The sequence below is a fragment of the Archocentrus centrarchus genome, chromosome 18 (assembly GCF_007364275.1).
Source record: "Archocentrus centrarchus isolate MPI-CPG fArcCen1 chromosome 18, fArcCen1, whole genome shotgun sequence".
NCBI classification, from domain to species: Eukaryota; Metazoa; Chordata; class Actinopteri; order Cichliformes; family Cichlidae; genus Archocentrus; species Archocentrus centrarchus.
In genome coordinates this window covers 7,880,488-7,894,752 of record NC_044363.1, presented here as the reverse complement: position 1 = coordinate 7,894,752, position 14,265 = coordinate 7,880,488, and the positions used below count along the sequence as shown (strand labels likewise).

The 14,265-nt window shown below is 37.7% G+C and overlaps 1 protein-coding gene across 1 annotated transcript in view; it reads right to left on the bottom strand.

Annotated features, from left to right (window-relative positions):
* The window catches only part of LOC115796658 (butyrophilin-like protein 2), a 51,692-nt gene extending 39,546 nt beyond the window's left edge, over positions 1–12,146 (bottom strand). The window contains exons 1-3 of the mRNA XM_030753019.1: positions 12,119–12,146; positions 10,267–10,608; positions 9,696–9,983 (exon numbers count right to left, since the gene is read on the bottom strand). Of these exons, the coding sequence (XP_030608879.1) occupies positions 9,696–9,983; positions 10,267–10,608; positions 12,119–12,146 (658 nt within the window). The remainder of the gene's footprint in view (positions 1–9,695; positions 9,984–10,266; positions 10,609–12,118) is intronic.
* Positions 12,147–14,265: the final 2,119 nt, after the last annotated feature.

Below are 14,265 nucleotides of genomic sequence, written 5' to 3'. Positions count from 1 at the left end.
TTGCAGTGACTGTAAGACAGAAAATTTAAACTTTTTGTGGTTTTGAAGATGTTAAACTGAAAGGATGAATAGATTAGAAGGTGAATTATTGAACTCTTCTCACAGGAATGATTTTAGTGTACTGTATTCTTTCTCCTTTAAAATAATATATGTTCTGTGGTTTTTGGGGCAGAATTTGAGCATGTCAGGCAACACAGTGAATCCCAGAAGAGGTGAAGGCCCAAGTGCAGGAAGATTATTCCTCAGTCAGGTTAGTAAGACTACTGATCTTTGGCCTTGAGCAGCCATCACAGTTTAATTTGAATATAATATTATATAATTTTCCTGTGTCTGAATTCCAGTGGTTAATTGTCATCACAGAGGAGTAAAATGCATCAGTGCAGGGAAACATGCTGCCACTCCTTTGAGTTGTATATTTGTGGGCTTCAGCAGTGACATTTTCAGATCAATGTGTACTTTTTAAAGAAAGCATGGATAAGCTTTTTGACTTTCTGGGGATAAGGCTTTAAGGCTCTACACCCAAGAGTTCATGTCATAATGAATATATTTTTAATTTATGTTCTTGAATTAATTTATTATAAATCACCTCCTAAGTTGGACCAGATAAGTCAGATTTTTGCCGAATATATTGGGATCAACTCTGTGTTCAATACCTTGCCCACACACACAAGAGCAGCCAGGAACTGAACCACCAACCTCACGATTAGACTCCCCCTGGTGGTTCTGGGAGGTTTGGAATCCTTGCTGTTCTAGTGTTAAGATTTCATGTTTCAATAAACTTCTACAGAAAAACAAGTGCAGCAAAAAAAAAATGAGGGGTGGCTCAAGACTTGCACAGTAAAGTATATTCCTAATTTTGAAACCAAGGTAACTTATTCCATCCTGAAAAAAAAATGCATTTGTTTTGCAGTGGTTATGAAGCATTGTGCATTCACTGAAATGGCCGTGTAAAAGTCTTAGGCATAAATTGGATGCAATTTGTAGTCTGTTTCTGTTGTTGTAGAGTTGAGAATTTCTAAATATTATTCCATTTTTCCAGGTGTTCTCTGATGTTGAGAATAGGTTTGTTTATTTTGTTAACAGTTTTTATACCAGCCTACATTTGTGGGCATGGAATAATCAAATAACAATCTAGGCCTAATGATGTGACTCTTTAAGCTATGCTATATGGTCCTTTTCAATGGCTGACATTTCCTCTGGTGTAATCATGTGACGTAAGTTCTGTACTTGCCTATTAATACAGAAGTACGTCTTGTTTTCTAAAGACGGCCTGGAATCTCCTGGAAAAACCATGTGAAAACATCTGAACCTTTATTGTATAATATTGTATTCTCTCTTACAGGCCTCAGAGAGCAGACACACCTGACCTCAAAAAGGAGGAAATGCTCAGTTGAAGGCTGTGCTGAAAATCTGAAAGAGAAAAAAAAATAATAATCTGTGATTTAAAACAGTAGCTGTAATTGTGATTTTGACAGAATTTGTTTAGTTACCTTATTTGCAGATATGAAGCTCTGATATCACCATTATAAAAATGTCGAGTCAGTCTGTTCTGACTCAAAGCTCTCACATTACATATTGCTGGTTTATGCTGACTGCTCTCTTTGTCTATTAGCTTTATGCACACTTTGCTGCACATCTTCCCTCCGCTCTCCCCTCACTTTCCTGTCTGTCTTCACTGCACCTCAATCCAAATAGTAATTAATAGTAATAAAAAGAGCAGTGTCTAAATGGTCAATCCTTGGTGGACCATGATGTTGATGACATCTGTCATCCCATAATCAGGCATGTTCTGACATCAAGAAGTTGTTAGAAAATCTTCATGCTACTAAAATGTAATTTCTATATATTTAACTCTGAAAATAGGGAACTGTGTGAAACTGGATGGAATTGAGATTGAATTAAGACATTAGACAGAAACCACACGAGAAAACTTTTATCTTTTTTTTTTTTTTTTTAAAAAACAATAAAGTTCACCTTGATAATTTCAAAGTCAATTTGTGTCTTGATGGTTATTGAAGATATAAAACACTGATTAACATGTATGAATAAAATTAATTTTATGTGTTTGTTGTGTTTTTGTTTTTCTTTGGTTTTGATCAGCTCCTCTGGACTGATGTAGCATCGCTAAAGAGTGAAAATAGCATGGGGAGAATAAGCTCTCATATACAGTATAAGGATTATTATATTTATAAGTAAAATTACAGATAAAGATGTTTTACATCAAAGTCTAATTTTGCTTTCTTAAATTTTTTTTTTGCAAAACAGTTTACATAAAAAGACAAATAGTTCATACAGACAAGTTTGAATTTAATTGACAAGATACGTGACTTAATATAAAAAAGCAATTATTTAAAACAATATATTGATTTAACAATATTAAAGTTGAATTTATGTTACATGTTAAACACACACACAGAATGTAAAACAATTCTTTAAAAAATAAAAATCAGAAAACACATCATTGATTGTTGGACTCTTTCTGGACTTCCTCTGCAGGCTCCTTCTCTCTCTGTTTCTCCTGCTTGGGTTGACTTTTGCCAGAACAAAGCTGGAAGTTAAAAGACGCATCGAGAAATGTGAGATACACTGGGTTTTTTTAAGACACGAGTGATTACACAACACATTCGGAGATGCCAATCATTCAAATTCACAAAGTTTCTAATGTGAGAAACCTGCTGTTTTGTTGAGACCTGTTCTTCTTCTTCAGCACTTTTAATTTCCTCTGAGGGACATAATGGTGTTTAAAAATGTGGAAGAAAAAAAATGTTTAGGGAAAGCTTCTTGTAGCTAGGCCTTAGTCCATGGGGCCCAGAGGGGCCCAGCAGCACCAACAGACAACATGAGCTTGCCCTCCTGTGGCCTCACTACCCACAGGAGGCACCACCTCTCTGATGGGGAAGGACAGTGGCCGGTGGGGCTGGGTGACATGGGCTAGATATAGTCAGGCTCAGCCTAACACATGACTTGGGCTCTGTAAGAAGTCTTGTGGAGAGGGGATGGACTCTACTGCAGTCCAGCCCTCAGCAAGAAGCTACTGGCTGGGGAGGGCTGTTCTTGTATCCTTGCTGCCTTATGCAGTGGGGTTTTTCCCTGGGAACGAGAGGACTTCTTCCATACGACTTTGGGTCGGGGACTGTTATTTGAGATTATGTGCTGAACAACAGTTACCCAGCCTTCCTGGAACTCCAAGAAGTCCTACTGGACAACTTCAATTCTCATGTGGCCAACAACAGTCACACCAGGTGACGGAGCAGCCAAGTGATGGAAGGCTTTCCCTTTGGTGGTCTCAGAATCTTGTCTCTACGTTTTGTGGATGAAGTGGTTCTGCTGGTTTCTTCATCATCATCATCATCATCATCATCATCATCATCATCATCCCACTCTGGAGCAATTCATAGCCAAGTGTGAAGGGGCAGGAATGAGAGTTAGGGCTTCCAAGTCTGAGACGATGGTTCACAGACAGAAAAGGGTAGAGTACCTCATCTTATTTTAAAGACCTCATATTACCAAGTTACCAGAGCCCCTTGCTCTCAGACTGCAGGGTTACATGTGAGTTTCTGAAATAGAATGGGAGGAAAAGCCTTTGCTATCAGGCTCCTCTTCTGTGGAACCAGCTCCCAGTTTGGATTCAGGAGACAGACACCCTCTCTATTTTTAAAATTAGGATTAAAACTTCCCTTTTTGATTTTTTGATCTTAGCCCTCTTTTAGTTTTGCTGTTGTAGGCTCAGGCTGCTTGGGGACTTCCCATGATGCACTGCGCAATCCTAACCATTCACTTCTTTTTCTTCCTGTTAAAAGGGAGTTCTTCACTGATGATACATAGATAATCATCAGATTTTTGAGATTTTCTCTTGAATATTTGATGGTCTTGACCTTACAGTCTAAACCACCTCGAGGTGACTGTGTTAATTGGCACTATAAATGGCATTTAATTGATATGAATTCATTTCTACAACTTTAGATGCTTATATTGTTTTAGACCTCATTTACATTAAGTTTGTGCTAAGACTATGTGACCACATTTTTGGTGCTTTTGTAGTCAGCGTGTAAGTGTAAATGTCATCTGCTCTGATGTTAATAAACTACATATTATATTTTATAATAAAAATACATAATTTCTGAACTTTGCATCCTATGTTTTTTACATCACAGCAAGAAAGAGAGTTGGGTAAACATGCCAAACATGTAAATTTAGAGGACTTATAATTGTGAGATGAACCTCTTACATTCTGGGGTTGATCTTGTTCTCTCCTTCCTTTGTAGCTTTCTTGTTTTACTTTATCCTTCCAGTAGTCCTTGGCGTTACGAAATTTTTTTTTCTCCAGCTGCAAGCAAGCAAGATGAAATGGGAAACATTGTCTTTTTCAAGAAATTTGTCATAATACAAAACAATGAAAAAATTTTTAGTTTAATTCTGTAATTAACATCACCTTTTTATTTTAAACTGTATGAGCACAAACTCACAGAACAATGTATGAATTTCAGTTTGTACAGTGGAGTACCAGTAAGTGATTTCATCGCTTAGTTTTATCCTCATGTGCGGTTTAAGTTGTTTTGATCTTAACAACAAATCAGCATAATATGAAAATATATGACAGCAGATAATTGACTGGGATGGAGAGATTTACCTCATCAAAGTCTCTCTCAGTTTTCGCTTTGCTCTGATTCTCATCCTTGACATGAAAAGAAAATTACAAAAAATTTTAGCTTTGAAAGGAAAAAAAAAAATGTTATTCTGGTGGCGGGGGGAATTAATAAAAAAAAAAATCAATAAATAAAATAAAAATCATCTGTGACTTTGTGGCAAAACAGGGTTTATCCATATCAAAACTTGTCCAATAACACTAGTTTCGTGGCTTTTTTTGGTGTCGTTTGTAATGACATTAACAGCTTTTGTACTTGCCTGGTAGGTAGCGTCTGCAGTTATGATTATTTATTGCTACTTTTGATTGATATTTTGGAGTAATTCGAGCTGTTTAATCTTTTTGGTTTGGGACTGTTGTGCTCTTTTTTATTGGTCATGTTAGTAACATTATAGTTTGTGTTCAATGTAAGAATGTTGTGTGTAACCTTATTCACACTTGCAAACATATCGAGTTCCATCACGTGGCTCTTGGTTTGTCCTGCTGCCTCCTAAATGTGCTTCTACCAAAGGTTGCGGAGTTGGTAAGAGAGAGCAGGGAAAACTACTAGGCCTACATCATTCATCAGTATAGAGTCCTGATATTGTCATGTCGGGCTGTGTGGCTGGAGTGGGTAGACCCCAAAATGCAGGACTCAGGAGAGGGTGAACTTAAAGTGGTTTATTAGGACACAAAACAGAAGACAAAACAAACCTACACTGGGAAGGACGCGAAACCAAAACCGGGGGGGGGGGGGGGGGGGGGGGGGGGGGGGGGGGGGGGGGGGGGGGGGGCACAGCGAGGGAGCAGTGAAGACAACGCGATAAAGGGCAGATGAAAACTGAGGGCTTAAATACACAATAGGTAATCAGGGCAAGAGGAAACAGCAGGTGAAGCAAATGAGACTAACAACATAGGGGAAGCAAAACTAAACACAAAGCACAGGGAACACAAGACTGGCAAAATAAAACAGGAAGTGGCGAACAAAGAACACACAGACTTGACAGGTGTAACTGGCACAAGGACACGGGACAGAGACGCAGACCTGACACAGGGAAACACAAGGGACCAGAACAAACTGAGGAATACAAAAGAAAACCAATAACATGATCAGAGAAATAACTGAAACAAAACCAAGAAAACAAAACACTGGGCCACCTGCCCAGGACCATGACAGATATGACTGGCAGTTAGCAGAATAATATATTTTGACATTTCAATTAATAGTTTGGTTAAAATGTAAACTTTTTATTATACCTGGTTTTGGAGGAGGTGGTCTGATGACTCCTCACTCCTCTTCACCTCTTCCAACCTTACTTGGTCCTCCTGGTTCTGTGTAGGGGGTGGGCCGGTTGTGAGAGTAGGTACCTAAGAGGAAACACACCTGTTGGTACTTGGCTAATTGTTTTAATTCACTCTCTTCTCCTCAGGGGGTGGGGTGGGCTTTTTGTTTGTTTGTTTGTTTTTTGTTACCTTTCTTATTTATGAGATATCTCAACTACATAACTGGAGTCACATAACATATGACTGATCTAACAATTTAAATAAAAATTTGGTTATTTCAAACACCATCATCTGTATTGCTTTATAGATACTTTATAGATGATACATACTATGATACTATTATATTATTCTGATTAAATTCAAAATCTGCTTTTTGATATCAGTACTGTTTATACCTAATTGAGCTCAAATTGCATCACTCAGCTGAAGTGCAGGTACACAGCATTTATGGTTTTATTATCTACTATGAAAAATATTGTAAGATGGATTTCCAGCTCTTTCAGTCTATAGAAACAGTTGGCTATATAGACACTTGTTAGCAAAGGTTTCCCTCCAGCACTCACACTGAGGATGAGGGTTTAGTCAGAAACTCAGAAGGTTTATAATAATGAGCTGAACCTCCTGATCTGTGGGCTCCTGTTCTTCCTGGGTCTCTGCTTTCCTCTCAGCTTCTTCACGTTTCGGTTTCTCCTCCTGGAGCTGCAGCTGATTGTTTATGTCAGAATTTTTTCCCTCCAACTGCAGCTGAAAGGACACAGGAAGAAAAAACAGATGGCAGACATGCTCTTTTTTAAGACCTGATAGTGATAACTCAATACAATCACAAACTTCACTTAATGACTAAAAAATAAAATCTGTTTAAATGTGAATTAAAAAACACTTTATGTAAATATAAGTTGGTTGATGGTATTCTCTTCTTTTTAAATTTTAATTTTGAAAACAGTGGTGCTCAAGTTCGGTCTCACTAACAGTTACTTGTGTCTTAGATTTGCACTTTATGCATTTATGCATGTTTGTAACTCGTCTTTCTCATAAAAACTTTTGTATCATCTGTACAAGTAGAAAAGAGAGCTGGCAGGTAATTGTGACAAAAATCATGACAAAAATTGAATAGAATATCTTTATTGTCATTATACAGGATGTACAATGAGATTGACCTCTTTGATGTTTACCTTATTTTGCACATTCCTCTGTTTCTCCTCCTCGAGCTTCTTTTCCAACTAGAAGACAGAAAAGAGATGAAGGCAAAAATCACAGCTATGAAAGGAAACTGAAATATGGTTTTTGGTAGAAAAATATGTTTTTGTGATTCCAAATTCCAAATGTTTATATTTGCAATTTAGTTATTTATTACCTCAGTATGTTCACTAATGCACTGAATTGATACAGTTGTGATAAACCAATACTTGAACCAAGAAAATTGTGAGGGAAGCATCACAGCTTTCAAAGGGGACTGAATAAAATAATAAGTGCATGCACTTGGCTTATGAACAATTAAAAAACACAAACCTCCTGAACGCTTTTCTCAGCCTCCTCCCTTTGTTGTTTCTCCTCTTGGAGCTGAATAAGAAGTGAAAAGGGACTCATGAGACCCGATGAGACACTTTTCAAGGCATGAGGGTAATTAGGAATCACATGAAAGATACTTTCAGAGGTCTTTGATTCAGATTCGTGTGCCTCGGCTTCTGAGTGATATCAGCCTTCTGTCAGCTTTGATCAGCTTTCAGAAAGACCAGCAGATAGATTTTTGTAGGGACTTCTGATGTCAATACAGGCAAATCGCACACAGTATTCCTAAGATTTTTCTGCGTCCCAACACCAGTAATGACATAGTGACCTTGAAAAAGTAATCCAATTACTGATTACTCCTTTTAAAAGTAACTTAGTTACTTTACTGATTATTATGCCAGAAAGGGATCGTCTGCCATAAAGTGATTCTGATATTTCTGTGTTTTATGTGCAATGTCTAAGGATGGGAATTGAGTAATCCAGTAATTCAATTCCTTGGAATCGTTAGTCTTCTAGTTTAACAATTCCGCCTATCAATTCTACTGATGTGAGGATGCATTTACGTGATTACATCACACTCGCGCTTTATTTGGTTCGGGATATATCCAACAGCATGAAGACAGAAGCGTCAAGATGAAAAGCATCACAAAATTATGTTAACAGTGTTTCAGCAACAGCAGCAGCTGATTTACGCGCAGTTTGTGCACCCAAGACGGTGAGCTCAGATGGAACGAAAGGAAATGTTTTTTTTCGCGTCCAAAGCAGCAGCGCTTTTTCCTGTAGCCACCGTTAAAACCTTTACTTTGAAACAGCTGGAGGTCCTTCATCAACCACCTGATCAGTAAGTGAAGAAAAGAGAACTTTGTAGCTGCTCCATCCACCGCTGTTTGTTTCACACAGCAAAAAAACAAAAATAAAACTGCACTATGGAAGTTAAAATATTCAGATGAATTGTTAATACGAAAAAACTATTTCTGATCAGATCACTCGATTAATCAGTGGAATAATTGATGGTTGTAAACCTATTTGGCTTTAGATATCAAATGAACATTCAGTGCTAAAGTTTCCTCTTTACAATATGCAGATAAAAAGAGTTGGGCCAGCAAATTCAGATTGATTAAAATGGTGAGACAAACCTCCTGAGTGTTGGACTCCAGCTGCTTCTTCAGGTTCTTTACTGCTTCTTTTTCCTGCTTTAGCTGATTGTTGATTTCAGTAAACTTGTCCTCCCACTGCAGGTGAACATGAAGAAATACCAGAAGGAAGAAATGCTCATTTTTGAACACACTAATAATCACACAACCAGATCAAATTAAAGCTATAAAAGAAAAGTGCAGTACGTGAACATAAAGGAGCTGATATTAACAAGCAAAGAATGAAAACCCTAAGGAAATATCTGAGTTTACATGTAATGCCCCCCAAATAAAAGTAGCTTTTTCTTCAAACATAAATGCACAAAGTTTAATATTCATCAAATTTAATTTTAACAAGAACAGATTAGACTGAATATACACTGATGTTTTCAAATGATATGATACTACCAGCTGCATCCCTTTAATTTCAAATGACAATTCTTTAACATCACACTTGGGAATTACCCATATGATGGTAAACTTCCCAAATATTGTTTTCTAAATAATTTCCCTTTAGGCTTATTTAAACTTTTCACTCATCATCTAGGAACATATACTGTCTGTGTGGTAACCATGTGCAGAAATGTGTGATAATGTTTCACATTCCATTTCATCTCATAAAAACAATACATGTATTGATCTTAATATTTATGTTGATCCACTCACTTGCACATTCTGCTTCTCTGATTTTTCTCTTGTCTTTGAATTGAGTTGTTCTCTTTCTTTATCGTCTTCAGAGGGAACACGAGTATCTCCCCAGTCAGTTTGATCACTCGCTCTTCTGCTGGTCTCTTTTCGAAATTAAGGTTAAATAAGAAAGAAATGTAGAAACCGGGGTTAAAATATTAAACTCTCCTCAGAGGGTCACTGAAAACATTGAGACTTTGTAGGGATAAAGAACACTTAATCACTGACTTACTAATCATGTTTAGCCTATTTGTGCATACAAGAACGACAGCTGATGAAATTAACAGGATGATGCAAAGAGCCAAACAAACAGCCAAACCGATGATGACTGAGGAAGAACTAGACTGGAGCTCAAAGAAATCCTCTGAAATCATGAACAAAAATGGGCTTTTTAAGGAAACAGGATTACAGATATTCCAAAAGTGATCATATCATAATTCTTGTAACATAATTAGTACCTGGAACATGTATGTGTGTCTCTCTGCTCTGGTTGATGTTCTTCTGTTGGACTCTGCAGGTGATGTTGTTGCTGTGTCTCTTCTCCACAGTCACTCTGCTGCTGACAGTATAGAGGTCATCAGGACCTCTGAGGGTCTCTGTAGGTCCAGCAGAGAGGAGGTTTCCCTCAGCGTCCAACCACAGGAGCTCAGGCTCTGGATACCAGCCTGCAGACTCACACTGTAACACCACTCCACGTCTGTTACTGTCAATCCCTGACAAACTGATGACAGGAGAGGTGGGGGCATCTGATACTGAGCAAAGTGAAGAATTAAAAGAAAGATAAATTACGATGGATGGAAAAATCCTGATATTTTGAACAGAAATTCATAATCACTAAATTATTAATATTAAAAATTCTGATCTATGTGTGTGTATGTAGGTTTGTGTGTGTGTGTGTGTGTGTCAACCTGCAAGAATATGATCTTTAACTGTAACTAAATCTGCACCATTTGCTCCTTCAATCCAAACAAAATCCTGTGGACTCAATGCAGGAACTACATCAAACTGCACTAATGTGCATCAACTTACCAACCACAAGCTTAACAAAAGCTTTTTTATCCATTAAAGGAACGTGGCATTGATATGTTCCTTCATCAGACAGTTTTACTCTGGAGAGTTTCAGTGAAATGTTTCCATTCTTCAGCTCATTGATGAACAGTGATGTTCTTCCTCTGTATGAAGGATTTCTTGTGTTCACAAGATCCTGACCAGCACGCCACACATGTACAAATCTGGGCGTCAAGTCAGACCTGGTCCACTCCAAGATCTCAGCTGTCACATCCTCTCCAGGCTCCATGTGACACGGGAGAATGATGTCATTATCAACTAATGCAACTATTGGTTGATGTGGACCAACCACCTGAGACGCCCCTGTAGAAAAGAGAAAAAAATAAAAACAGAAGAAAAAAACATTTCTCCATATTAAACTTGACAGGAGAAAAAAAAAATTTCTTCAAGAATTTTCTTGTTTTCTTTATTTTTCCTTGACTATTTTGGTTAAGATACAAATTGTTGAAATTTAAATCTGGTGTTTCACTGAATAATTAAACACATACTGAAAGCCAACAAGTCATACAGTATCTCAACATTGCAAATGATCATTTTATACAGTCTTGTTGCACAAAAAGACATACATATTAAATATATTTTAAATATATTAGTTCTGAAAGAAATCTATTAGTACTGCAAAACATGATTCGTGTAAAATCCAACATACCTCTATTTAAGTGTATTAGAAGATGGAAAACCAAAATACTGTAGACTCTGATTGGAGAAAGGCAGGATCCATCTATCTGGGGAAGCATCCTCTTCTGAAAATGCACCAGTGACATATACAGTGATTCTCGGTGTGCGGGCCACATTGGAAAACCCCTAAGAATTCTATAATTCCATATTTAAAATGAACTTATTCAAGACTAATAGCAAATTAGTCTTCATGTCATGAGGTAAAGACACTACAATAATTACAGAGAAAACCCAACAGTCAAAAGGACCCCCTCTGAGCAAGCAGTGCATAATTTTCAGTATCACAATACCAAATTGTAGTGATTTATTATTGTGTATACATCATTCCCTGAAAATGTGGTGGCAGTATCTTTATAGTTTAAGAGTTGTGAGGCTTAAAAGTGGCAGGCCCCACCCACCACCTCCCCCCTAATCATAAATCCCATAAAATGGCTTTTAATGAAATCTTGGCCTCACAGTTAGTAAACAGCTGAGACAGTTTAATGCAGGGATCCTCAAATCCAGGGCCTGGTGTCCTGCAGGTTTTAGATGTGTCACTGATCCAACACACCTGATTCAAATGGCTGAATTACCTCCTCAGTATGCAGTCAAGTTCTCCAGGGTCCTGCTAATGACTTCTATATTTGACTCAGGTGTGTTGAAGCAGAGACACATCTAAAACCTGCAGGACACCGGCCCTCGAGGCCTGGAGTTGAAGAGCCCTGGTTTAATGTGAGTTAACAGCTAAAGCTGCAAACTGTGCAAAGCTGCTGGAGTTGAGAACATTTTAATGTCTTCGTTTTTCATTCTAGAAAGGAAAATTTTAAATCAGAAGAAAAATACTTGTATGCCTGGAGTACTACAGGATACTTTCGCTTTCTCACCGTCTCTAACCTCATCATTGTATATGATGAGGTTAGAAACAAGCCAGCAGAAACAAATCAAAACTTTGTGTTCTGCTCTCCTTTCAAATATTTAAAAATTCGGTGATTAATTTCTAAACATTTTAAGACTTTTAAGACTTTATAGACAGACATCAAGAAACGCACGTACAACAAAAAAAAATATCCAATTTGAAAGCAACATACCTGTGGCAAGATGAATGAGAATACAAGGGTGAAGTCTGGAACTCATTAATCTGTTGGCTTCAACGTACTCTGATTTTGCGACTGAAGATTCTTCATGTATGCTCAGATTTAGAGAAACAAAAACACTCCTGATATTCTAAATACTGGTTAATCAGAGCAAAACTATTCAGTTACCAGGTAAACATCCATTATTGTGTCAGGGTAGATCGGTTTTATGCTGTTATCAAAATGCTGAACTTTGAAATAATCCAGAGGGAGCGATATCCGTCTTTGCAGTGTTCAAAATGAGGAAGTATTCACACGTGTTATCTTCTCCTATCTTACTGTAGGTGGCAGTACAGGACTGATTTCTGGAGTGCACACTGATATATTCAGATACTTGAGGCTGCGTTAATCCATCCATCCATTTTCTTCTGCTTCAGTTCAGGATCACAGAGGTGTTGGAGCCTATCAGAGCTCTTACAGGGAGAGAGGCAGAGCACAACCCGGGCAGATCTCCACTCTGCTGCAGTGCAGTTTATTCAAAAATGCTAAATACAAACAAGGCCTGAATAATGAAGATGTTCAACTTGTCATATTGGAAGCTAAATACAGATGGCAAAAACAATACATTTTTATTCATTTTACATTTTTACATTTCAGTGCATTGTCCAGTTCTGATGATGTCATTGGATGGGTACTTAAATAGTGCTTTTCTACTCTGAGGTAGCACTCAAAGCCCTTGTTACTACATGCACTTTTATTCTACTTTTGGCAATGTAGTCTATACAGCATATTGCCACTGTAATTGGAGATGACACTGCACGTTGTATTTATTGTTGCACTTGTTGTTTGTCGAATGCTCCCTCACAGCTGTGTATTCCTAGTGTGGTTTCCTACATGAGTCTAAGTTTAGAAATATTTGTTCCTGGCCTGGTTGAGTTTTCAATGCACAGCAATAAAGCTGTTGTGACTCCTGTATTATGGGTCCATCTCCTGTCTGCCACACAGCTGATGTTGACAGAAGCACTCGAACATAAAATATGAACTCTGTGGACATGAATTTGGCTTTGGAGGAGAAAGCCATCACCCAGCTTTTTGGATTGTACCCTGCACATGCTCAGTACAGAAACCTCTCCCAAAAGACAGATTCAGGTTGCATTGTATTTTTGGTTTTTTTGGACACCATTGTCAGCCTCCTGACAATGTCCATCTCCTTCATCACCTTCATTGATGCTGGTTTCCTGGGAGTTGTCTCTGTCATTTACCACCAGGAGAACAATAATTCTTTCATCAGCATCTGGAGGGAAGTCTTGGTCAAGGTCTTGGGTTTTTGGGATGTTTAGGGGTTACATAGTTTTGATTATCTAAGATATACTGTGTTTACATTCTCGGGTTTTAAGGTTCGTGTTAGTTTGGTTGACGCTGTGTTCTTTGTTTCCCTGTTTTATTTACATGGCAGTTTCTGTATTCTCCCACAGTTTCCCATCTTCTTGTTATCTGGTCTTGTTTAATGTTGCATGCTTCCTCAGGGCTGTGTGTTCTTTGCTAATGTGTTTTCTGCATGAGTCTAAATTTTGAAATATTTGTTCCTGCATGAGTTTTTGAGTAAACTGCACAGCAATAAAGCTGCTTTTGAATTACAGTATGTCTCTTAAGTCCTGTATTGTGGGTCCATCTCCTGCCTTCCACACAGCTGACTTTGACACCATGAGTGCCTAATTTATTTTTTGTCCACTAATTCATATTTGATGGCAAAACAGTTAATATTGCATGTTGTCAGATTAAACTATCTATGTTAATCTAAACTGCGATTTAATACAGATGGAAATGAATGCATGAGAATTGTCTGACTCACTATGATCACGTAATATAACTTTTCAAGAGAAACTGGACATGTTTTTGCAGTTTATGATTAGTAACAAACTTCTAACTGCATTCATGAACTGTGTATTTTTTTTAAAAACCACAATTAGTGAGTCCCCAGCTTTTACACAGGAAGAGGAAGTTTTCTTATGCAATAGACATGAGCTGTAATTCAGGCTGTGTTTCAGTTGAAGGACAACATGAAGGTCACAGTCATCTGCTTCAAGATGTGTGAGTTCTCTGGTTTTGCATATTTCCTTGTACTTGAAAAGAACTGTTTCACTTAGTAGTGGCCAACATTAAAATTGATACTTATTGTTATTAAATTACTTATTGTTTTGGCCAATCTAATCTTCATCAGGTATGTCAT